Source organism: Vigna unguiculata, chromosome 3 (genome assembly GCF_037176805.1).
Source record: "Vigna unguiculata cultivar grain cowpea cultivar isolate G323 ecotype 2 chromosome 3, ASM3717680v1, whole genome shotgun sequence".
NCBI lineage: Eukaryota > Viridiplantae > Streptophyta > Magnoliopsida > Fabales > Fabaceae > Vigna > Vigna unguiculata.
In genome coordinates this window covers 15,396,322-15,422,531 of record NC_140794.1, presented here as the reverse complement: position 1 = coordinate 15,422,531, position 26,210 = coordinate 15,396,322, and the positions used below count along the sequence as shown (strand labels likewise).

The following is a 26,210-nucleotide window of genomic DNA, read 5'->3' as shown; positions in this document are numbered from 1 at the left end:
CTATAGTTTAGCAAGGGAAACTATGGAAAACTTGTTAGATTATGAATCCAAAATATATCATAAGAAGCATCAAACCATCGATATAATCAAATTATCCTAATATTAAGAGCAATCTACTATATATCTAAGAAATCTTTAGTATAGGTAAATTATTGGATTGGACATCTTATCTAACTGACACGTGTCTGAAATGGAGGGCATTTTCGTCTTTTGGATTAATTTTTTTTTTCAGCTGAAGCATTAATTGTTGATTGATGGTTGCTACAGACGGAAGCTTCTGCATGAAGGCATTGCATTTGGCGGTGGTATTTGAATTTTTCTTCTTGCGTTAGGTTTGTTCAGAAACATATTGTGCTACTTTTTTCTTCTTCTTCAACACTTCATTGGATCTTCTTTCTTCTTCTTCATAGCAACGTAAGTTTAATTTTTTTTTTGGTTGTTTATTTTCGTTGGTTGATGTTTGTTTGTTCTTCTTCTTCTTCTTCTTCTTCTTTTGGTTTCTTCTGCTTTCTTCTTCTTCTCCATTTTATTTATATATGTTTGTGATTATTGTTGTTCAAGGTTTGCAGAACCTGTTTTGTTGTTCATACCGACGTAAGTTATAATTTTTTTTTTGCCTTTTTTTTTGTTGGTTGATGGTTGCTTCTTCTTCTTTTTCTTCTTATGCTTTCTTCTGCTTTCTTCTTCTTATGCTTTCTTCTGCTTTTTTTCTTCTTCTGCTGTTTATTTGATTTTTTTTTTGTTGTTGAAGGTTTGCAGAAGCATTTTAGTTCTTCATACCAACGTAAGCTTCCTTCTTCCTTTTTTTTTATTTTTTTTTCTTATTTTCGCTTTGTTCTAACACATTTTTGCTTTATTTTTTCTTCTTCTTCGAGTTCGTTGCATGTTCTTTGTTCTTCTTCATCTTTCTTCTTCTTCGTACCAAGAGTTATTTAAGTTAAAATTTTTTTTGTACGTCTTTTTATTTTCGTTGTATTTATTTTTTTATCATTTTTTTTTGTTGTTCTTCGTTTTTTTTTGTTGTTCTTCGAACAATTTTGATTTTATGTTCTTCTTCTTTTTGGTTCATGTGTTTTTGTTATTTTTAAGTTGTATTGTTTTTTTTTTCCTGTAAAGCAGTTGACCTGTTATTTTTATGTATTAGATGGCAAGGAAATTTGATATGATCAAGGATATTGATGGAAAAAGGGAGACTTTGAAACTTGCTGTCCGAATTGTGGATCTGTGGTTTGTTGAGTCATGGGATTCAAAACGAAATATGGAGATGATTCTGACAGATCAAAAGGTAATGTATGTTTGTATTGTCATTGTATCAGTGTATTTTGTATGTGTATGTATTTGATGGTTATGGATGGTTATGTTGGTCAGGGTGATGTTATCCCTGCTATGATTAAGAAGGAAGACATTGCTACGTGGGAAGACAAGCTAAAGGAAGGAGAAAGTTATATAATGCATAACTTCAAAATTCTCAACAATAGAGCTCAATATAGAGTTTGCGACCACCCTTATAAGCTATTGTTTATTGGAGCAACATCTGTACGACGACAACCAATTGCCAGTATTCCTGCAAAAGTTTGGAAGTTCAAGAGTATAAAGGATATCATTGATGGAAACTATTTTGCAGATTTGTTGGTTGGTAAGTTTTTCTCCTTGATTTATATTTGTTTTCTATTTTTTTGTTGTCTTTACTTACTATTTTGTTTTTCCATTTTAGATGTCATTGGTGTGGTGGATAATGTGGAGGAGAAACCAAGTTCCAAAAATGTTGTGTTTGACCTAAAGGACTTGAGGTTCAATTGTTTGTTTTGAATTGTAATGGTGTTTTGAATGTCACAGATTAAGTTGATTATTTCATTTTAATGGTGTTTTGAATTTGTTTTTTTTTTGTATATTGTAGTGGTGTGTCAATCTGTTGTACTCTTTGGGATTCATATTGTTTGCGTTTGGTTAGTTATTGGAGGGAAAGTCGTGACACACCTTATCCAGCTATTATTCTTACTCAGGCAAAGATAAAGGCTGCCTCAGGTTTCATCGTATTTGGAGATGTTTGTTATATTGATTAGTCTACGTTAAATGGAAATTTATTTCAATTATTTTGTATATAGGTCCATGGCCGGTGTCGTTGTCTAATTGTTGGAATGGATCGAAGTTGTTTATGGGAGATGATATATCAGAACTGATTCAATTTAGGAAGGAATTTTCAAAGTAATAGTTTTATATAACGACTATGTTGTTCTATAACTCTTTGTATTTCATAAGTACTAACTAATGTTTATTGTGTAGAACTACTGCTCATGAAATTTTCGAGGAGGGAAGCCAATATAGTGGATCTTCCCAGATTAGTCATGTTGATAGGTTTATGTATAAAACTGTTGTTAAGAGTGTTTCACAGATCCTGACTGTGATAGAGGTAGTTTCGATTTTGTATACTTTTATAATCGATTTTTGTTATTATTAACCCTTCTTTTATTGTTGTAGGAGATTTCATGTGTTACTGTTGCACATACACTTAAATTTAATTTAGGAAATGATGGATGGAGTTACTTGGTTTGTAACTTATGCGCAAAAAGAACATATGAAGTTGGTTCTTTTAAGTGTTTGAATTGTGATGGTTATAATGAGTATCCAAAAATGAGGTTAGTAATAGTTGTATTGTGAAATTATGTTATTTGTCATTGAATATATGTTTTCGGATACAAGCATCTTATTTATGATTAAATATATGTTTTCAGGTACAAGCTTGAAATTCAAGTGACTGATGGAAAAAAGGTTGCTAACTTCATGCTTTGGGACCAAGACTGCATCAATTTAATTGGTCTTTCTGCTGGTGACTTGCGAAAGAAAATGATCAAGGTTGTATATTTTTTCTTTTCCATTAGTAATATAATAATGGCATAATAATACTCATTTGATTTCATCTTTTTTTTTTTAAAATATATTAGGATGGTGAGGAGGATCCTAAGTGTTTTCCACAGGATCTAGACGTTCTTTTGGGTTGTACTTTGGCTTTCAAGGTCAAGCCACAAGGAAATAACCGACCTGCTTCAGTAATGAGAGTTTCAACTGATCGTGAAATCATAGGACACATTAGTAGTCTTCTTGGACAAACTGAGGTCGTTATTTTAATCTTTGTGTACTGATTATGTGATGTATTTTGAGATTGAACTAAAGAAATCAAATTTTGCAGGTAATGGAAGTTGTTGAAGCTAAGGAAAACTGTTCTAATCAATCAGAGCTTCGTAAGGGGAAGTCCATAGTAAGTACTTATTAAATTGGTTGGTTTTGTTAATTCCCATTTTCATGTATTGTATGTTTTAATGTATATTGAGTTATGCAGGCAATTGAGGTTGGGAAACGTAGGAGTGCCAGTGAATCTGATGTCCATACTCATACTGGGAGTTCTTTAGTAAGTATTTTAATGTAGGTATGATTTGTGGTGTAATCAAGATTTATAATTTTAAATGTTAAATTTTCCAGGCATTGGAACTTGCTGAATGTGGTGATAATGCAGCATGCGACTTATCTGCTGATACTGATAGTTCATTAGTAAGTATATAAGTAGATAGATTTAGTGTCTTAATTTTACTGGACAGTTTAAAGATGTAATTTGACTAAACATATGATTCATTGCAGATGTGCCTTTCTAGGACTGCTGATCTTGATCCGGATGTTGTTTTATGTGTGACGCCCAGATAAGATCTTTCCACTACCAGTGACAATGAAGACATGCAGTATATTCCAGAAAATTTCATGGATTTTGATCTTTTGGAGGACCTCCCATTAGCCCAATTGTCAGCTACGAAGACAATGAAGATTATCAAGAAGGAGAAATGATATTTAATTTATGAAAGCTATGGAAATTATTGTAATTAATGTTGCTTAAGACTGTATGTTAGTTTCCTTAGAAATGTTTTGGCTCCTTCAAAGGATGCATTCATCTTTCCTGTTTTGATAAATTGTACTGGGGAAACCTTCTCTGGTATTTTAAGGAGTTTTGGTTGTGCTTACGTTGAACAAAGTTTGAACACTTTTTGTATATTAATATTAAACACTAAGGTCGATTATAAAAAGAATTGTAACCGTCCAGAGGTTTATGTATTTATAGTCAGAATTCAACCTTTTATGCATTGTTTTAAGTATACTACCATACTGAGAATTAAGGAAGACTACCATCACAACGTGTTATTAATATTCTTTTAAGTATACTACCATGATACGCGTTGATATATCTTCATTTTGTTACATTCGAACCTATGCATTCAGTTTAAGATTTTCATATATTTTTTATAACATATTATCTAGATTGATTAGACATGCATTTAATAAAGATACGTTGAAGTTTATAGAGCAGTAGGATATCATAATTCATTCAAGCAATCATCAAACCCGCATTCATTAAAGCCAAAAACGTGCAATAGTTAATGTTGATGGTACGATATTGTATTCTATTAAAGCAGTACATTTGATAATTGTTTCCTGCGCTACAAGCAATGTGTAAGAGCAATGTGCATGTACAATATTATATATAATATAATGAAATGTAATTGTATAAAGCTGGCAGATTAGACACATTAGGATGAAAAGACTTGCATTTAAGAACCCCAAATCATGCTTCGCATTGACATGACTTTATAGTGGTGCTCATTTTGGCGGTAAAAATTTCACGAGTCATCTATTCAGCATCATGCAACTACGAAAATCTTTAGATTACATTATGTTAAGACAACCTTTAATTGTTAAGTAGATGAGAATTGATAAATCAAGTCTGTTCTAAATGGTTAAAGCACAGCTTACTATTATTATTCATTAATTGGAATTGTTTCATTTATCTATTCACAAACCAGTATTATGAACTATATCTGTAATGTTTTCAAAATTTTGTGTAGAAGTTTTTCTATGATCTTCAAGTATAACCTTTATATATTATGCAAATGTTGTTATTTCCCAAATATTTATCATTCTGTGTTGTGTTTAATATAGAATGATGGCCGATGAAAATAGAATCTGCAGTTCAAGAGCAAGAATAAAAAGAAAACTCATAATGCAGGAGAAGAGGATGAAAGCTACATACAAAAATCAGAAGCGCGTTGAAAACAAAATGCCAGATTGTACCCCATTAGCAGATGTAACAACTTATTATGTTAATCAAGATACGTTTCATATGGAATCACAAGTTGGATCTTCTGATATTAGATTCAGGAATGTTCAAAGAAATGTTACAGGCTCACGAAAGAAGCCTCAAAGTTTGCTTCACAAGTTTGAAGGCACTGTGAATAATGTGACTAACATAAATCAAGGGAATATACCAAGTCAATCATTTGTATTGGAAGATGTTCATGAAGTAGAATCATATTCAGATGAGTCTGAATGTCTTGGTTAAACAGTATAAGGTAATTTTATTTTGAAATGAAATTAACAGTTCATCATTATTACTGATATGTTGATCATAATTAATTACGCAGTCATTGATGAAGTAGATGATAGGAACCATCAAAGCATGGAGACTAATGCAAGATAAGTAATCTACGAAGATTTTTATCAACATAGTTGTTATGATATATGAGAACTTCAGCTAATAATTATATTAATTTCCAAATTGTATGCAGATATAGGAGATCCAATATATGTTTGTCAGCATTGCAATGCATATATGTGGTATCAAGAACGCATTGGCAAATCTCATCATATGATTAATCCGAACTTTCAGCTATGTTGCTCAAATGGAAAAGTTGAATTGCCAATGTTGAAAAAACCCCCGGATGAGCTAAGTCAACTTTTATTTCAATCAGATTCAAAACAGAGCAGAACTTATCAGAAGAATATTAGAACATACAACATGATGTTTGCATTTACATCACCTGGAGCAAAAATTGACAATAAATACAACAATGGAGGTGGTCCACCAAATTTGAGAATCCAAGGACAATCATGCCACAGAATTGGTAGTCTTCTTCCACCAATTGGACAACAGCCAAAGTTTGCTCAATTATATATTTATGATACTGAAAACGAGATACACAACAGAATTCAATCTCTAAGGTACAATTCATTCCTCTAAGCAATTGTTATTATATTATGTAGCATGTTTGTATTGATCTGCTGAATCAATTGCCATATATGAATGTAGGAACAACAATGATATTGATGCTGAAATTGTTAGAACATTAACAAACATGCTAGATAAGTACAATGTCCATGCTAAATCTTTTCGTATGGCAAGGGACAAATATGCGGAGCAGCCATGTCATGATCTTAAATTGAAACTTATTGTTGATAGGCATAACGATGGACGTATATACAACATCCCCACCGTTTCAGAGGTTGCTGCATTAATAGTAGGAGATGTTGACACTGCATCTCCTAGGGATATTATTATGGAAAGCAGAACAGGAAAATTACAAAGAATAAACGAGTTGCACACAAGCTACTTGGGATATCAGTATCCGCTGCTGTTTCCCTATGGTGAAGATGGATATAGGCATGATATTAGTCATCGTGATTCTTTGGCACTCAAACGTAACCGCTTAACAATTAGGGAATGGTTTTGTTTCAGAATTCAAACCCGACAATGTGAGCCAATGACCATTCTTAGATCGAGAAGATTATTCCAACAATTTGTTGTAGATGGATATACAATGATTGAGTCTGAAAGACTATCATTCATCAGAAACAATCAGTCCAAGCTGAGGGTTGACAAATATAGTAACCTCTGCCAACCAACCAATGAGAGCTACACAGAAGCTTCACAAAAAGGAAAACGTTTTGTGCTTCCATCTAGCTTTGTCGGTGGTAGGAAATTTATGGATCAATTATATTTTGATGGGATGGCAATATGTGGTCATGTAGGATTCCCAGATCTTTTTGTAACTTTTACTTGCAATCCAAAATGGCCAGAGATTTGCAGAATATTGAACCCTTTAAAATTAAGTCCTTCAAATAGGCCAGATATCATTGCAAGAGTTTTCAGAATCAAATTTGACCAACTATTGTCAGATTTAACAAAGAAGAACATATTGGGAAGGGTCATAGCATGTCTATATACTTCATATACTTACTATTTATTTGTTTCATTTAATTGATTATTCTAATCATGTAACTGATGTATGATTGCAGACATGTATAGTATTGAATTCCAGAAACGTGGTTTGCCACATGCTCATTTGTTGTTATTTTTGCATCCATCAAGCAAGTACCCGACAGCCATGGATATTGACAAAGTAATCTCAGCTGAAATACCATGTGCCAAAGAAGATACCGAATTGTATAACTGCGTAAAAGAACATATGATTCACGGCCCATGTGGAATGTCTAAGATATCATCTCCATGCATGAAAAATGGATCATGTTCTCAATTTTATCCAAAGAAATTTGAAGATACTACAACAATTTCAGAAGATGGTTTTCCTCATTATCGCAGAAGAAACAATGGTGTTAGCATTGTGAAGAATGATATTGCACTAGACAATCGATTTGTGGTTCCTTACAATCCTACAATATTAGTCAAATATCAGGCTCATGTCAATGTAGAATGGTGCAACCGTTCTAATTCAATCAAGTACTTATTTAAGTACATCAATAAGGGTTATGATAGAATTACTGCTGCCATTGTTTCTAATGAGAACCAAGGTTTTTCAACTGATATTGCAAGGGATGAAATCAAACAATATATTGATTGTAGATATATTTCTCCATGCGAAGCATGTTGGAGAATATTTTCATTTCCAATTCATGGAAGAAATCCAGCTGTTGAACGATTGTTTTTTCATCTACCAGGCGAGCAATCTGTGTACTTCAAGGATGATGATGACATTGATGATATCATGGCAAAACCGACAGTTAGGGAGTCCATGTTCACCAGTTGGATGGAGTGCAACAAGAAATATTCAGATGCAAGGGAACTAACATATCCACAATTTGTTACTAAATATGTGTATAATAAGAATCAAAGGTGTTGGAAACCAAGGAAAAAAGGAAATACCATTGGAAGACTTATTTGGGTTCCCCCTGCAACTGGTGAACTTTTCTACCTAAGAAGGATGCTAACAATTGTTAAAGGTCCAATATCCTACATAGATTTGCGAACTGTTGAAAGCATAACTTATCCTACATTTAGAGAAGCATGTGAAGCTTCTGGATTTTTGGCAGATGATAGAGAATACATCGAAGCTATCAAGGAAGCCAATGAATGGGGATCTGGAAACTTCTTGAGGAGATTATTCGTAACTATGCTCATGTCAAATAGTATCAACAAACCTGAGGAACTTTGGAAGAAAACATGGGAAATGCTTTCTGATGGAATTCTATATAATGAAAGAATTATTGCACGAAATCCAGGTGAAATAGTTTTTAACAATATTAATGTGAATTTTGGATATGAAACTATGTTAACTCATCTTATTTGTTGCAGCCCTCAACCTGAATTTTGAACTACTGAAAAATTTGACTTTGATTGAAATTGAGAAGCTTTTACAGAACAATAGGAGATCATTAAAGGAATTTCCCTCCATGCCTTATCCTAATGATTTTGCAGTAAATTACTGTGGCAACCGATTAGTGTATGCTGAACTTGATTATAACAAGGATGATGAACTACGTATCTTTGAAACAAATTTTAGCAGTATGACAGGTAAGTTTTTATTCCTAATATTTTTGCAACACAAGTCATTGCTATTTATCTAAATTATTATTGATATGCAGATGAACAAAGACATATTTTCCAAAAGATTATAAATGCTGTGCATGATGAAAAAGGGGGCATGTTCTTTTTATATGGATATGGAGGAACTGGAAAAACATTTATGTGGAATACATTATCTTCTGCTCTTCGTTCTGAAGGAAAAATAGTTCTAACAGTTGCATCAAGTGGTATAGCGTCTTTGTTATTGCCTGGAGGTAGAACAGCTCATTCAAAATTTAAAATTCCAGTTCCAACACTTGAACACTCTGTCTGCAACATTACAAAAGGTAGTGAACTATCAGATTTGATGAAATTGGCAAACCTCATAATTTGGGATGAAGCACCAATGGCACACAAGTTTTGTTTTGAGGCACTAGATCGAACTTTAAAAGATATCATGAAAGAACACAACAAATCAGATTTCGTTTTTGGTGGCAAAGTAATAGTATTTGGAGGGGATTTTAGACAAATTCTTCCTGTTATCCCTCGAGGAAGCAGGTCTGATATTGTTCATGCAACAATCAACTCATCCTATCTTTGGGAGCATTGCCAGATTCTAAACTTGACCAAAAACATGCGACTGTTACAGCAGGGATTGCACAGCTCTACTGTTGCTGAAATTGAAGAGTTTTCTTCCTGGATAATAAAAATTGGTGATGGTTCACTGAATGAACCTAATGATGGCTTAGTAGATATAGAAATCCCTCCAGAATTTCTAATCAAAAACTTCAAAGACCCTATCCAAGCTATAATCAATAGCACTTATCCACAACTACACCAAAAATTCAATGATGAGATGTTTTTGATATCACGAGCTATTCTAGCCAGTCGAATTGAGACAGTGGATGAAATCAATAAATCTGTTCTGGATTCTATTCCAGGTGATGCTTAACTCATACTTATCATTTTTTCATACATGTGTCATATTATATAAGTCTAACAACTGTTATTGATCAAATTTAGGTGAAGTTAAAGAGTACCTCAGCGTAGACTGTATTGATACATCAGATACCATGGACGTTGATGTATATGACGGTATTACACCAGAATTTTTAAATTCATTGAGAACATCGGGATTACCAAATCATAGTATAAAACTCAAAGTTGGCACACCAATAATGCTTTTGAGAAATTTAGATCAATCTGAAGGTCTCTGTAATGGAAGTAGATTAGTAGTTACCAGACTAGCAAAGCATGTAATTAGTGCAAAAATTATAACTGGGAAAAACAAAGGAACATAAGTTTACATCCCGCGAATGTCTATGTCTCCATCTCAGTCACCATGGCCATTCAAGATGATTAGAAGGCAATTCCCAATCATGCTATCTTATGCTATGACCATAAACAAATCTCAAGGTCAGTCTTTAGATTGTGTTGGATTGTATCTGCCTACACCAGTTTTCAGTCATGGTCAGTTATATGTTGCAGCTTCCAGAGTTAAAAGCAAGTCTGGATTAAAGATTTTAATCCATGACACCGACAATAAGCCTTTGACTGCTACGACAAATGTAGTTTTTAAAGAAGTTTTCAACAATGTGTAATGAACGATTACATACCTGATCTTTTTTTGGCTAGCCATGCATATGTGGAGTAGTTACAGAGTAAGAATGGTTAACTGATATTCTTAAATATGATGTGTTGGCGTAATGTATAAGTTTTTTGCCATAATGACTTGCAGTAATAAATGAATATGTGGTACTTTGATGTTATCCCTTGCATTTATCATGTCTGAACTGACAATTACATTATGGTAAATTCGTATTGGCCATAGTGCATTAAATATGCAAACTGCCATTGACCAACAAGAAAACAAGAATTAATTATATGCGCAGATAATATTGTTAAATAACTGCTAGGTTCATATAGCAATTCCTTATAATATTGTCTTGCAGCCATATAATTAGCCCAATTCATATTGAATCTCTTACTTGACACACCACCTTAAATATGTAGTTAACCTCCCACAATTGTCAGTTTAATCATGTTTTGAACCCCAACAGGACCTTGCAACGTTATACGAGCAGCCCAAGTAATACTGAATATTTAACTAAACACACTACCTTAATTATCAAACGCACCTCCCAGATGTCTGACATTATTAATCAAATATGCTGATGCAAATGAAGATCCGTTTTCTTTTATTAACATCTATCCATAATATATCAAATACATCAAATTATGGACATTAAATTTATTTATAAAATTGACTTTTTTAACATAAATAAGTAATATTATATAGAAAAAAATATAGACATTATTTTGTTTTTTTATTAACGTAATATTAGAGTAAGAGTTTTATTGTTATTTATGTTATTTATGAGTAGCAGTTATAAAAGTAAATAATGTTATTTATAAAATGATATTACCAATAAGAATACTAAGGTTTAAATATACTTTTATTAATTAACAAATAATTTCATATTTGGTAATAACACTTTACATTTACTCAAAGTTTTCGCTAATTTCAATTTATATTAATTTAAATTTTAAGCTTAATCAAAATATGAAGATAACGAAAGCTGAAACTTGGTATAATAATGCTAAGAGACGTGTACATATTTATCATTAAGTAGATATAGTCAATATAATAGTCAATATAAATAAGCAGTTTTATATCAAGATTCCAAAATACATTAATGTTGATATACTAAATATGTAACATAAACTTAAACTATATATTCCAAAATTCATAAAAACGAAACTTAAACTAAGTGTTTGTAGGATGTACGTAATACTTTGACAGACAAAATATTCAAAGCATTACAATAACCTAATTCTTCAATATGTGGATTACGCCCTTTTCTTCATCCTCCACAACAAATCTTATCCGATCACCAGCAGCCAATCCGTTTTCTTTGCAAAACTTCTTCCAACCACAGGTCAAGTAACACTCATACGAACTTCTGCTCGTCCAACGTATCTTACAGTCCCAGAATTGAGCTTGGTCATTCGTCAATCTGTAGCTCTTGCGACCCTTGATCAAGCATTCTTTTGCAAATTTGGAATCCAGATACTACATTCGAAAAAACATGTTAATGCATCATAGATAGGAATTCATGTATGAAAGCAGGATTATATATATCTGTCTTACCAAAGAAGATGCTTTAACATCATAATTGCTTAATTCTTTCTCAAAATTAGGAGTAGCAACTGGAACTTGGGTGTTTGCAGCACTGCCCGAATTTCTGTTATAATCCATTTCTACTCCTTCAGCCGAGAATATCCTATGAAGAAATACATTGTTTCCTACATAGTTTAAATGTAAGTAACACGGACTAGTCAACCCATAATATGGAATGTACCTACTAAAACCAAACAGGACCATCCTCAAATTCTCATCTGTATCGACATATATTTCAAACATCTTTGACAGGGGATCATACAACTTGATCGCGTAATGAAACGCAAGTTTATCCCGACAGAATATTTGAAAGTAATCTGGGACAGTAATCAACATCTAAGACAACAATCAAGATATAAACTATATTAGAATCAATGCCATACAAATGCAACTGTAAATGTAATAACAATGGATTAATATAGCATACCGTCGCTGGGATAAACTGCACCCTAAACGCTTGGAAAAACCTTATTGAAGACAAAGGGTTACATCCAAGAGAAGTCCTTGCTGTACCAGGGTAGTCAAACTCCTTCCAGTCCAGATCAAAAAGCCTTATACGAAAAAATCGGTCTCCACAGTAAACAGTACACACATAATAAACATCGTTGACGTTATAAAAAGACCGAATGCTCTGGACACCACGAAACTGTCTCTGACCCAAAAGACCCTCCTCAAACTCTATATTTATGGTATTTCCTTTCAGATCGCTAAAGAAGTTGGTCCCCAGCAGTAGCATTTTACCCCATTGCTCATAAAAACCAACTTCGAAGTCCAGACATTCCTAACATACACGAAAGCAGTACCATTCATAAAAATGAAAACTTTCAACACAAATTTCTACAAATACTTCAACCACAACACCATCGTACAAAAAAAGATTAACTTTACGCCAGTACCTAGGTTTTCATATCCAAAAGACGAAACTTTAAATAAACGAACAAAATAATGCACCAACCTCTGCGGGCTCCATGACAGTCACTGAGTTTTGGTAAAAGTTTCTGAAGCTGATGGCCTTTGATGAAGACATTTTAACGTTTGGAGGCTGCTGCAACTGCGACAGGGATAATGGATTCTTTCTTCTTTTCTGACCAAACACAGGGATGATGGCTTCTTTCTTCTTTCTGAATAAACACACGCACACTGATCCAACTTACCATTTAAAGCCACAAAACGTTACGACTGAACGAAATAAAACCCCCTGACCAAACCAATCAACGTGCAAAAAAAATATCCCCACGACAAGACATGTAATAAGTTGGTTTTGCCGCCATCTTTTCGTATTCTGAGAGATATATTAAATTAGTAGTAAAAACGTTTACCATACCACTTTAATAATCTACTGCTAGGTTTAAACAAGAAACGAAAACACAAAAAAATAAAACAATTCACCAACATTGATCTTAAATTCAAATCAATTGTCAAATAAATAATTGAATAAGAGAATAATATTACAAATATAACAACACTAATATATAACTGTAATTAATTGTAGGAAATTATTTCAAAATTATATTTATTTAAAGAATATAATTATTACATATTGTTTATAACCATGTAAATATAAATATTAATTTCTTTTTAAAAAATAACTTTTAAATCTAACAAGAAAATCCAAAACAAATAAATTAACACCTGTTTTTTACTCTTTAATGTTCACCAAAACTCTAAACTTATTAGCACAAACAACATACTGTAATTAAATTTCTAAAAAAATTAAACTGAGATTTCGTAATCCAAACAAAATAACAATCTATATCATGACAAATAATTTATTCCAAATTACTCAAAAACATATAACATAGAACACATAATATATATCAATAATTAATTATACGTAAATGTATAATTACATAATCGTTACATGAATTTGTTGTTTGAATATTTTAAAATTCAGAAATAAACATCTATAACTTTTAAATGAAATTATTGATTTATTGATAATAATATTAAATCCGTTTTCTAAACAAAAAATTTTAAAAACAAAAACACGACCCGTGCGTACGCACGGGTCTCATGCTAGTTCCTGATAATATAATAGTAGTATGTGGAAGCGTACCTGCTTAGTAATTAAGAACAATATAGATGAAAAGTGGTACCTGATCCTCCAAATAAAATCAATGAAAGACTAAAATTGATTTACGTGTGAGACAATATTGCTCTCTTACTGGTAGATTTTCCTAGAACGTATCTTACAAATGTATTTTTTTACGTCGCCATAAAAGCTAGTTAATGGGTATCAATTTTATAACCTTACTAATAGAGACCAGGGACCTCTCAACAAGTTCATGAATACTTAAGTCTATCACAAACCATTCATTGAACAATTCAACCCATCACGGACCGTTCATCAAAAACCCAATATGTATTATCCATAAGTTAATGAAAATTGTGCAATATAATTGATATTTACAAATAATATAATTTATTAATTAATGTTAATCCACAATAATAATAAAATAAAGAATAATAATTTTATATAATAAAATTATATAAAATACAACAATCTCCCACTTGGATAACATTAATAAATAAATAAATTATATCAATTACAACATAAGCACAAATACCAATTAAGAAATATAAGCATAAATCACAAAGATAATATCTGATAGGCATACATACCATATGCTTAGATTTCAAAAATAATGGATAATAAATAAAATGAAAACAAACATAACAAATATGTGATCCAAAAATGGTTCAAACATTTTATATGTTGAAAGAGATGTAATGAAATTGACGACATCTCATGAAAATCATTATAATATAAAAGGTACATTTCAGACCCCACTAATCTAGTACATCAAAAGACTTAACCACAGCCATATGAGTTACATGATTTTGAAAAACTCCAATAGCTAAGCCTTTAGTTAGTGGATTTGCTAACATATTGACTGTAGCAGTATGCTCAATCCGAGTCTGAAAATCTAAAATTTTCTCTCTAACAAACATAAATTGTATATCAAGATGCTTTGAGCATCAGAACGTATGTTGTTTTGAGAGAAATGCAAGGCGGTAGTATTTCCATAATATATTACAAGTAGCCTAGAAATACTTTCAACAATTTGAAAGTCAAAAACCAAATTTTAGGCCACATAGTTTGACAAGTGCTTCATAACAAGCAACATATTGCCTTCAAGAGTAGCTATAAGAGTTTGTTTAACCCTCGTCCAAGAAATAGCTTCTCCTTCCATCATAAAACAAAAGCCAGAAGTAGATTTTTGGTCGTTAGGGCAACTAGCAAAATCAAGATTAGAACAATCAATGACCTGATGTTAAAGTTTATCGGACTTTTTATAGGTCAACATGTGATCCTTAGTTCCCTACAAATATCTAAAGACCTTTGTAACGACTATTCAATGACCCAAACCTGGGTCGCTCAAGTATCTTCCTAAAGCATTTACAGCAAAAACAATATAAGGACGAATACAAACTTGAACATACATTAAACTATCAACAGCGGAAACAATTAAACTACCAATATCGGAAGCATATGGACTTTTCCATTTCAACTCTATCATTATCTCTCATTTTCAAGACATTGAAATTTAGAGAGTTTGTCACCTTTTTGAATAGGTGCAACACATGAGGAGCAATAATGTATGTTGAACCTGGAAGACTTTGTCAATATATCCTCTATGAGACAATCCAAAAATGCCACGTGACCTATCAAGAAAGAAAACAAAAATCGAATGCCTAAAACAACATAGACATCACAAAGGTCCATCATATCAAAGTGACTATTTAACACAAATTCTGTCTAAGACCAAATTTATTACTTGTATAAATGATATAATGGTATTTTTATTAAAAATGACTTTTTTTACTTATTACATTATTGTATTATATTAATCCACATGTTTTGTGAATCCATATTCTTTTTATAAGATTAAATCTAATTCATTATAATTATTTTTTATATAAAAAAATAAGTATTTAAAACTAATATGTTATACTAATAATTATATTCAAATTTATTACAAAATCATTATTAATAAAATAAGGGTTGATAATATACAATAATATGTTAAAAAGTTATTTTTAATAAAAAATATGAGTATAACATTTATACAAATAATAAATTTTGTGAGGACAATATTGTTCCATTTTGAAAACAATTCAGACTAAATTGAATCAAAGAGACATTTTATATGAACTAAATCCAAATCAAGATAATGACACTTAACGCTAACTGTGGCAACCACAAAAAAATCACGATAGAACGGCGAACATAAATCATTTTAAAATATATAAATTTTATAAAGGGGAGTTACCACCATAGTTTACTAAGGGAAACTATGGAAAACCTACAAATAAAATGGTCTGCGAAACCAGATCAGGTTTGGGAGTCGATTACGTGTGGAAAAGGTATTAGCATCCACACGTCCGTCCTAAGACAGTTCCCTTTAATTAAGTGTGCAAAACTAATGTAATTTTAAAATATTTATTTTTCCCAAAAATAAAAAAAGAATTGCAAATATGAATAAAGAAAATAATTGCTTCTACATATTCTGATTCAAATGAGAAATCAAGGTTACATAATTCTTTTAAACAACAAATTATTAAAAAAAAAAAACTTCAATCTGATTAATATCCTTTTCTTTTTTTTAATTTTTAATTTTAATATATTTGTATATTTATCAAGTGAATCCAAGACTCAACATAATAAAAAGTTATTGTCAAGCAAGTCTCAGACTATACATGATGATTAATTTTGTTTAAGATTGAAATATTTAATTATCAAGTAAGTTTGAGATATAACATGATAATTAATTTTATTTAAATCAAATTTCATATAAAAAGTTTAGATTTAATTATCAAGTAAGTCCGAAACTTAACATGATAAAAAAAACTTTTTAAATTTTGTAAAAATAAAAATTCTAATTATCAAGTAAGTCCAAGACTCAACATGATAATTAAAAATTTTCTATATTGTTATAAAAAATTTTAATTTGCAATTCTTGATAAAAAAAATATCTATACATCAAATATAAAAATGATAAATAAACCCATACCTGTGGGTATTACCCGAACTCGTCCCCATTTTGACAAAGAATCCCCACATTGACTAGGTATGAATATGGGTATGAGTAATACCTGAAATTTTCAACTAGATATGAGAATATACATATCTCCACCCAAATAGTTGTTTAAATTATTAAAATATCTATAATTTATTAGGTAATCTAAATATATATATATATATAAATATAAATATATATATATTACATTATATTATATAATATTATATATATACATAATAATATAATGTAATAATATATATATATATATATATATATATATATATATATATATAAACATAACATATTTCTTACTCTCTCAATTTGTGGTCATACACTTTTTCTTAATCTCTCAATTGTCTGACTTGTTTTTCAAGATTTAATCTTTAAGGTAATTTTTCTTCTTCTTATTACACTATTTTTTTCTGTCATACGTGGTTATGTTCAAATAGGTGTTCCTCAATTTCATTTTATCAAATAATTGTTAGGTCACACATTTGATTATCTTTACTCCTTATAATATATATATATATATATATATATATATATATATAGATATATATATATATGTGTGTGTGTGTGTGTGTGTGTGTGTGTGTGTGTGTGTGTGTGTGTGTGTGTGTGTGTGTGTGTGTGTGTGTGTGTGTGTGTGTGTGTGTGTGTGTGTATTCATGAGAATGTTTGACTCTTAATTTGTAGCTCTTCTTTTTGTTAATGATGATGTCAATGAATTTTTAGAGTTTATGGGAAAAAAAATGTAGAACTAGAGTTATGAAAACAAAGTTGGATTATTACTTGGAAGAAGATAATTTGCCAGTTACACAAGAATTTGATATCCTATCATGGTGGAAAACAAATGAGTTAAAGTTTCCAACCCTTCAAGCAATTGCAAGGGATGTTTTAGCTATTTCAATAACAACTGTAGCTTCTGAATTTGCTTTTAGTACTTGTAGTCAGATATTAACTTTTCACCGTAGTCGACTTCATCATATTACTATAGAGATGCGTACAAGAAGTTGAATATGGAACTCAAACCATCTATGTAAGTTACTCAAATTTATTAATAGTTATTGTTAGCATTTTTTTTTATTTCTCATTTAATATTCTACATTTGGTATTTGTAGGTGTTAAAAAATTAAAAGAAAAAGATGTTCTCATGAGTGAAAATGAATCTGATGAAGAAGGTACATTATATTCTAGTAATTAAAATTTTCAATTTCAATTATTATATCATATCTAATTTTTCATTTTTTTTTCTATGTGTAGGTGGATCAAATGCAAATGAAACCACTTATCGTTTGTAAAATTAATAAATATTTTGGTTATTACAAAATTTTAGTAATGTGTAATTGTTTAATTTTTATATAATTATTTGAATTTTCTCTAGTTGTTATTTTATAATTTAATTTGAGATTTATACTACTATAATATATTTTTCTTAATATTTGATACCATGAAAAGAAAATAGAGTATGTTATTTTAATATTAAATATTTTGATAGTATCATTATTCCTTTGGTGTGATTTTTAAAATCTTTAATAAAAATTATTTAATTGATATTTGGAACAATAAAAAAATGGGGTATAGGTATGGGTATAAGAGTATACTCGTTACGTGATGGGGATGAGTCAAAAGTTGTATACCCACTGGGTTTTGGGGATGAGGATGGGGATAAATTTTTATTATGAGGATGAAGATGAATTTTTATTATGAGATGGGGATGTGATTATGATACTCGTACCTGGCCCGCCCATTGCCATCTCTAATCAAATAGGAAATAAATAATAATAAAACTTGTTAAAAAGTTAAAATATCATAAGTCCAACCCAACTATAAATCAAGTATAAGTGCAACAATAATAAAATGGGTGCAAGTAGTAAAAGGATAAAGGTGCAATACACTGACAACGAGGGGGTGCGTGAAGCAAAGGAACATTCAATCCAACCCAAACTAAGGTGTGGTGCAAGCAGTAAAAGGCCCATACCTAATTTCTAATAATTTATCATTACTATTTTGCTTATTATTTTATTTTTTATCTTAAAAATATTAAAACCTATAATTAAAGGAAAATAATTTAACTCAAACTATAGACTATTGATCTAGTTATCAATTTCTCTCTGTGGATACGATCTTGTTGCACTATTGATCTAGCATACTTGCTGGAAAAGTTGGTTCTTTTACTTGGACAATCAACATCGACCTGTTGAGCCGGATGAACTATTTCTCGGCACTCACACCAAGGAAAATGGTGGTTGAATAGATGGTCGTGCACGTGAGACTTATATAAGTTATTGTTATAATTTAGTTGCTTTACTTATTTCTTTAATCTTAATTTATAACACTTAATAGGTCTACTAATTTACTAGGAAAACTACCATGAGAGATTGAGGGCTATCCAAACCAACACTTCCTAACATTCAAGTTCTGAGCTCCAACATATTCATCAACAACAAAGATTTAATGTTGGAAGGATGTTGCTGGAAACATGATAAAGGGTAGAGTTTATGAAACTGCCATTCCTCACCAACCCTCATTATTAAATGCTATCACTCACTATATTGACTATGTTGTTGAGAATGATTGACTTTGTCAAGAAGTCAAGGAAGCAAAGGGAATAGGCACATGAAGCTAATCAAAAGAATGATGTGACAATTCAAAACTATGATGTCACAATATAAAAGTATGCACAAGTGGAGGAAACACCAAAGTTGGTACAACAATAAATGACCATGATAAGAGAGCGAAATTTGCACAATATTTCAACAAGTACAAGTAAGGTCCACCCTGACTATGCCGATGATGATGACTAATCACTTTCTTCAATTTCACCTTCAATGTAAGATAAATGATTTCTTTTTTAGATAATTTTGTTAACAATTTATATACTATATTTACATTGTGCCTATTATATTTATTCTAATTATTTTTATTGTTTTTGCAGCTATTTAGCTTGTTAAGAAAGAACCGCAATGTCATATTGTCACGGCGGATCCACTTTTTTGGTTTTCATATAAATGAAATGTTATGTTTTGATGTGGATAATTTATTTTTTGTTATTTCATGTAAATAAAATGTAGGCATCCACAATCACATTGCATTTTTATTCTAGTTTCAAGTTAAGACAATTTAAATTATATTAATAGTTTATCAAAATTGGTGAAATATGAAAGGTTGTGGGATAACTTAGATTCTATTGGCAAGAGATTTAAAGGTTGTAGGTAGAAAATGTGGCTGGAGCTTTATGATGGATGAATTAGGAGAGTATGGTATGTAGCCTAAGAAATAGGTCTAAGGCTTAAATAAAGAACTTAAAAGGACGATATGTGGGGCTGCTTGGTGGTTTTCTTCTTGTAGGTAAGGTTGCCTGGGGGTTTCTCTTTTGCATGGTAGGAGAATTACTACAGTACGGAGGAGATAAAGCAATACATAGGATTAACTACTTCAACTATTCGAACAACAATGGGAAATATTGCAAGCTTAGTCAAACTAAATGTCGATGACCTATGATGCTACAACTTGTAAGAGTGTTGTAAGTCTATACTAGTATGCTACAACTTGGTGTCTTAAGACAATTTATAGTATGCATTACCCTGTAAGAGTGTTGTAAGTCTATACTAGTATGGGTGTTAGATGGTAAAGAATAAAGTGATCTCTTTAGATTTGCTTAGAAGTAAAGTTCTGAACAAATACTATTTGTAAATATTATGTAAGAGGGTTACAGTATTCTAAATGCTTAATTTTATATTAATATATATTTCTAGCTGATAAAAATAATAGGGATGAAAAAATGGATTGGGCCTAACAGGCTAGCTCGCCAGCCCGTTCTAGCCTATCCCATCTAGTTTGTCAATTTGACGGGCTAAAATTCGAACCAACACATCTCGAAGCCCATTTTTAAAAAATAAAATAAAATAAAAATAATTAAAAAAATTATTTTTTTATGTTATATTTTTTAAATGTGTAAATATATTATATGATTGTAATTTATATCATTAACACCTACAAATTAATTTTGCATTATTAGTTATAATTGAGTAATTTAACATGTAAATGTAATAATTATTTTAATTTATCTAATTAAAAAATTAATTAATCAATTAAAAGTTTAAAAAATATTTTATTTGTTTAAATATGCTTTTAATATTAATTTATATGTATATATAAATAAATTTTAAAAATTAAAAAATTAAAAAAATTGTAAACAAATTAAAATGGTTTAAAAAATTAAAAAAAAAAGAAAAATAAAACTTACGGGCTGTCCAATCCGTTAGCTTGTCCTATATGGTGCATGTTATGGTTATTGACTCATTTTTATTTGACATGCTAGTCCGACCCGACCCGTTTTTTACAGGTCACTGATGGACCTAATCAAAGCAAGTCGAACTAACCCGTTTTGTCACTCCTGAAATGTAAAAAGCAAGATAAATTTTTAATTAAAATTGCATCATAACTTTTACTTGGATTTCCTTTATTATACTTCCTTTCTTTGTGTTGTTTAAAAGTTTATCAATATATTTTTAAATATAATCTTAAATAAGTTACATCACATGTCATTTCTTTCGATTTTTATTTTCTATTAACGACTATATGTATTATATTTTTTCTTTATATTATCATAAAGAGTTGTTATTTTTATGTTAAGTAAATTGAAAAAATGGTTATCTTAAATTTTAAAAGTATCAAATAAAATGTAATATTTTTATTTTTATTCAAAAAGAACTATTAGAAAAGAACGGCAGAAGTATTTTTTTCTCATTCTTCATTCAAACAAGACTTTATTTGAATACGTAAAAGAATTGTTAATAATAACCAAACAGTTTAAAAATGAATGTAATTCAATTCGATAAAATTAATTTTAATTTATTAAGTATAATCGAAGCAATATTAATTGAAAAATAAGTTTTTAATATTTATTATTTTAACGGTATCTTCGTATCAATCTCAATCATCTTTATATTCAAATTTAATATTTGGTAACAACATTTTTATTCTTGAATTTTTAAAATTTAAGATCTAATTTATTAAGTCAAAAGTATAGAAACAAAATAAAAATTTGCATAAAAAATGTGAACTTTTATCAAAATAATGATACAAGAATATTTCTATTAAAATGTATATTTTTCTTTAAATGTAATAAGAATTTTCATTAATGGGAAGCCCTAGTTAGACTTATGTAACTTTAGCACAATGTTACTCATTATGTAATAACCACTTGTTATTTTTCACACACCCATTAACCAAAATCAAAACCCCAAAATCAGGTAAAGTTTGGAAGCAAACATAAAGTTTTGGTTCTTTTACCATTTTATTTTCCGGCTCCAACTTTAACTTTTTACCTTGTTTGTGATAACCAAAACATGAAAATGCCAATGGCAAAGGTCACAAAATAAATTCGGCCTGAAACCAACTCCTACACATCAAAACAAATATTCACAGAACTACTATTTCTCTTCTCTGAGCTTCTTTCGTCTCTCCCTCTCTTCATCATCATCATCATCATCCTCTATCAGTATTTCAGCCAACTAAAAAAGGTTAAAACAACAAATAATCAAAAACAAAAATATCTAACTCAACAAACAATCAAATATTTTATATTATTTAACTCGATCTACAGTTAAAATACTTTTATACCTCTCTCACTTTTTGCTTTAGTCTCTTCAACCTTGCAGAAAACTCGTCTCGTTCTTTATGCGCTTTCGCAAGATCTCCTTCAAGTTGAACTATTCGGACATTTTTTTTATGTAGGTTTTTAATAGCCTTCTTAATAGCTATTAAGGACACCTCTGATGCCTGAAGCAATTTCCCTTCAGCTTTTTTTATTCTTTTTCTTTTTGTTTCTCTATCACCATTCTCTACTGCACACGAAACTAAAATATCATTCGTTCAACCTTCTTCATACAACCATAATAAATAATACAATATATTTATCATTTTTGTATACTTCTGCTAAAAGCAGTTTTACCCTTTCACTGATGTACGCAGATTAAAGAAGAAATGAATAAAGAAGAAATGAAGATATGGACTTACCCAAATGCTCCATTGAAAATCAAGCAAATGAAAAGTATCGAGGGTAGAAAAAAAAACAGATATGAGGATAGCTATGGTTATTTATAACTCAGTAAAATTTGACCAGGTCAATTAGGGTTTTTTTATGTATTGGGTGTGTTTCAATTTTTAATCGGTTATGTTCTATACTCGTCATTTTCCCATAAAATATTCACCAATTTTATCCATGATTAATTTTTAAGTTAAATTTGTCTCTTTTAGTTGGATTTCCTTGATTATAGTGTTGTTCAAAGCTTTATCAATAAACCAAAAATATATTTCTTATTTTATTTTTAAATGTAATACTAAATAAGTTATCTGCATGTTATTATATTTTCTCTTTATAATATCATAATTGGATGTTATTTTTATGTTTATTAAGTTGAGGAAATAATTAAAAAAATGATTATCATAAATTTTTAAAAATATCAACGAACCTACTTTCAACTCTTCATCTTCGACCACAAAAATATCAAAAAAGAAATTAATATTTACATATTTTGCTCTAGTCAAGATTCAAACACAACACCTCTAAGTTTCACACCAACACCCAAACCATATCAATTATCTCATTTTCTTGTCAAATACCCGCACAATAAACATTACAACCATATCCACACATTCAATAAATTCAAGAAAAAAAATTATAAACATGCCAAATCAATTATAATTAATTTATAAAATACATGCCACACCACATGCTCACATAAAAACTTCCCCCGAAAAGCAATATTAAAATATAAACACTCCAAATATACACATTAGGCTCTAACCAATTGTGCTATACTTCACTTGTATTTATGGTTTAGGATTTAGAAATTGAACCCTTCACCACCAAGGTATAACAAGGCTCTAACCAATTGTGTTATACTTCACTTCTATTTAAGTTATCATTTAGTAATTTAAATAATATTTCCATGTGCAAAGCTACAACCTGCAACATTAATTATTTTTCCTAGGTCTTATAGGGGAGGCAAAGAGGTTGCCGAGGTGACTAGATCTGGAAGAAGGAAGCTTCGCACGTTCATTTGAGTGGAGAGAAACACCTACAAAGGCTTTGATTTCGTTTCTCCTCGTTCTCTCTACGATTAGGGTTTCTCATGTTAGGGTTTGAAGGTTTTTCGATTGGGGTTTTTTGATCTGGTTGTGATTGGGGATTTTCAATCTGTTTGTGATTGGATTTTCTTGATCTAGTTGTCGTGATTTTGTAGGTTGGGATTTTTGCATATTGGGTTTTTTTTTTTGCAGATTAGGGTTTTTTTTTAGATTTAGTTATGATGATTTATTACGTTGGGGTTGTAAACATGAAGATGGTGGATCTCTTGCATTGGCGAATGAGGAAAGGAAGTAGATGATGACTTTGATTTATTACTCTATCATTTTGCCATCCCTATGCCTAAATAGGCCGAACTGGCCCATTTTGACATTCCTTCTGTTAACATCAATTTGAAAAATCTCAACATTTTTGTAAGGAAAAAGGCTAACAAATTTTTTTAGCTTCCACGCGTCCAATAACAACTTACGCTTCAGTGAAATTTATACCTTCATGCTAATTGTATCCATGTGCTACCAATCTAGCTTTATTCCTTACAACTCTTCCTTCCTTATTGAGCTTATTTCGAAAGACCAATTTTGTCTCAATCATACTTTGATCTTTAGGGGAGGAGCCAATGAATAAACATAATTCCTCCGTGGCTATCATGTCTTCATCAATTAGAGATTTTGATATTCTCTGGCTCCACTTGTGACAAAAATGTGAATGTGGCTCAACTTTGTTTTGTGCATAACAAGTGGTGTTAAATGCATCTTTCCACAAGTGTTTTGGCAAAGAGTTCTCATAGAGCATGGTTATAGCCATATTTGAGTTATATTCTTCTTTCCATAACCTCATTCTTTTTGGATGGTTTTTATGAAGAGGAATTGTGTTGAATAACATTGGATTCATATTGTTTTAAACGCTACACTTTTGAACTTAGTCCAATGATCATTTCTATACTTGAGAGACATAACCCCTTCTTTGTATGTACTCTTTTACAAAAGATATTTCCTTTACCAATGCCTATAAAGAGGCCATTTCGGCTTCAATAAGTTGCTTTATTTCAAGGAACTAGGCCTTGGACTCGTCATGTAAACCGTCCACACTCTAGGAACAAACTTATCCCTTGGCCTTTTCCCTTAAGACATATCTCTTTGGTACCCAAATCTTCAAGGTCCTTTCTTATTAGTTTTGGCTGGACACCTCTTCAGTTTGCATCTAACACTTGAGTGTCCAAATTCTTGACATGTTCATGTTTCAAGTTATTTTCTTCGTCCCGTAACAACGTCGCTGTTGCAATTCTACATAATTCTTCTCTTCTCTTGTGTTCACGATCATGACTTTTATTTTTGGATCTGATATTTTCATCACAACCATTATACCACTACCACCTACCATCCAAAAGCGGCCGCCATGAACCACCATAAAAAAAACTGATTCACTTCGCCTTGTTATGATGGAAGGCTGAGAAATCGTTGCCGGTTTTCACCGTAACTCCGCCATGACCAAAATTTAATAACATTGGTTCCTACCATTTCCCCACATTTTTTCATTTGCTTCTCACATTTCGTTGGTTCCGGAATGAAAATTCCATACTTCCTGTATGACCTTTCCCAAAAGCATATTTTTATGCTTCCAAAATTGCTTTTTAGAATCCAAACCATATAATTTGGAACTATTAGTCCGGAATACGTATCATATTCAACACAATACATTGTGGAATTTATTTTTCGAAATAAAATTTTCAGAATACTTTACTCTTACGGAAATCAAAATCCACTTAGTCTGGTTACATGTTGCGGAAGCCTGAATTTTAATTTTCAGGAACTTTATCTTCACAGTTTCACCGATTATGCACAAAAAAAGAAAAAAAAATCAGTTTTAAATCCTTGATATACCTGCTACTCCTAGTTTTGCAAATCACCAACAACTTCACCAAACTTTTCCGGAAAACCCACACAGACACACAACAAACCACGAAGGAGATAACTTTCAAATAAAACAATCAAGGGTAGAAAGAGAATTTCAAAAAAAATACGGGATGCAGGTAGAAATTGATTGGGTGGAGGAAGCAATTGCCAAATAGCAAGTACCTAATTAAATTTTGGAGAAAATTCCTGGCCTTACAATCTTAGTCGGAAAACAACCTAGCTTAATCGAGCATTTAACATGCTAAATTCAAATAATTTGTTAGTAGTTAGACTTTTTCAAATTTAACCTTTCGTGTTGAAAAAGTACTTGGAAGTTAAATCACCTGACATGGAAACATGTCTTCGTTTTCCAATTATTAGCAGTGCGTAAAATAAACAT

General features: G+C 30.8%; 3 protein-coding genes, 1 long non-coding RNA gene and 1 pseudogene across 4 annotated transcripts; 4 read left to right on the top strand and 1 right to left on the bottom strand.

Moving 5' to 3' along the window:
• Window positions 1-737: 737 nt before the first annotated feature.
• On the top strand, window positions 738-2,602 carry LOC114168825 (replication protein A 70 kDa DNA-binding subunit A-like). Its single transcript, XM_085670263.1, has 8 exons — window positions 738-784; window positions 1,145-1,285; window positions 1,369-1,636; window positions 1,715-1,790; window positions 1,898-2,025; window positions 2,106-2,205; window positions 2,284-2,410; window positions 2,525-2,602. The coding sequence occupies exons 2-8, from the start codon at window positions 1,145-1,147 to the stop codon at window positions 2,600-2,602; spliced, it is 918 nt and encodes a 305-aa protein (XP_085526389.1). The 5' UTR covers window positions 738-784.
• LOC114188551 (uncharacterized) lies at window positions 2,301-3,234 on the top strand. The gene is made up of 3 exons (XM_085670664.1): window positions 2,301-2,636; window positions 2,733-2,853; window positions 2,943-3,234. The coding sequence occupies exons 1-3, from the start codon at window positions 2,632-2,634 to the stop codon at window positions 3,138-3,140; spliced, it is 324 nt and encodes a 107-aa protein (XP_085526790.1). The 5' UTR covers window positions 2,301-2,631; the 3' UTR covers window positions 3,141-3,234.
• Window positions 3,235-3,337: 103 nt separating this feature from the next.
• Window positions 3,338-3,961, top strand: LOC146887516 (uncharacterized). The gene is made up of 3 exons (XR_014993527.1): window positions 3,338-3,406; window positions 3,478-3,546; window positions 3,634-3,961. It is a non-coding gene; the product is annotated as an uncharacterized LOC146887516 (long non-coding RNA).
• A 1,023-nt stretch (window positions 3,962-4,984) lies between these two features.
• Window positions 4,985-10,218, top strand: LOC114188550 (uncharacterized; annotated as a pseudogene).
• A 1,060-nt stretch (window positions 10,219-11,278) lies between these two features.
• Window positions 11,279-13,393, bottom strand: LOC114170692 (uncharacterized). Its single transcript, XM_085670475.1, has 3 exons — window positions 12,754-13,393; window positions 12,226-12,579; window positions 11,279-12,134 (listed from the first exon to the last, which is right to left on the bottom strand). Exons 1-3 carry the CDS (start codon window positions 12,823-12,825, stop codon window positions 11,718-11,720), a joined length of 843 nt encoding a protein of 280 aa, XP_085526601.1. The 5' UTR covers window positions 12,826-13,393; the 3' UTR covers window positions 11,279-11,717.
• Window positions 13,394-26,210: the final 12,817 nt, after the last annotated feature.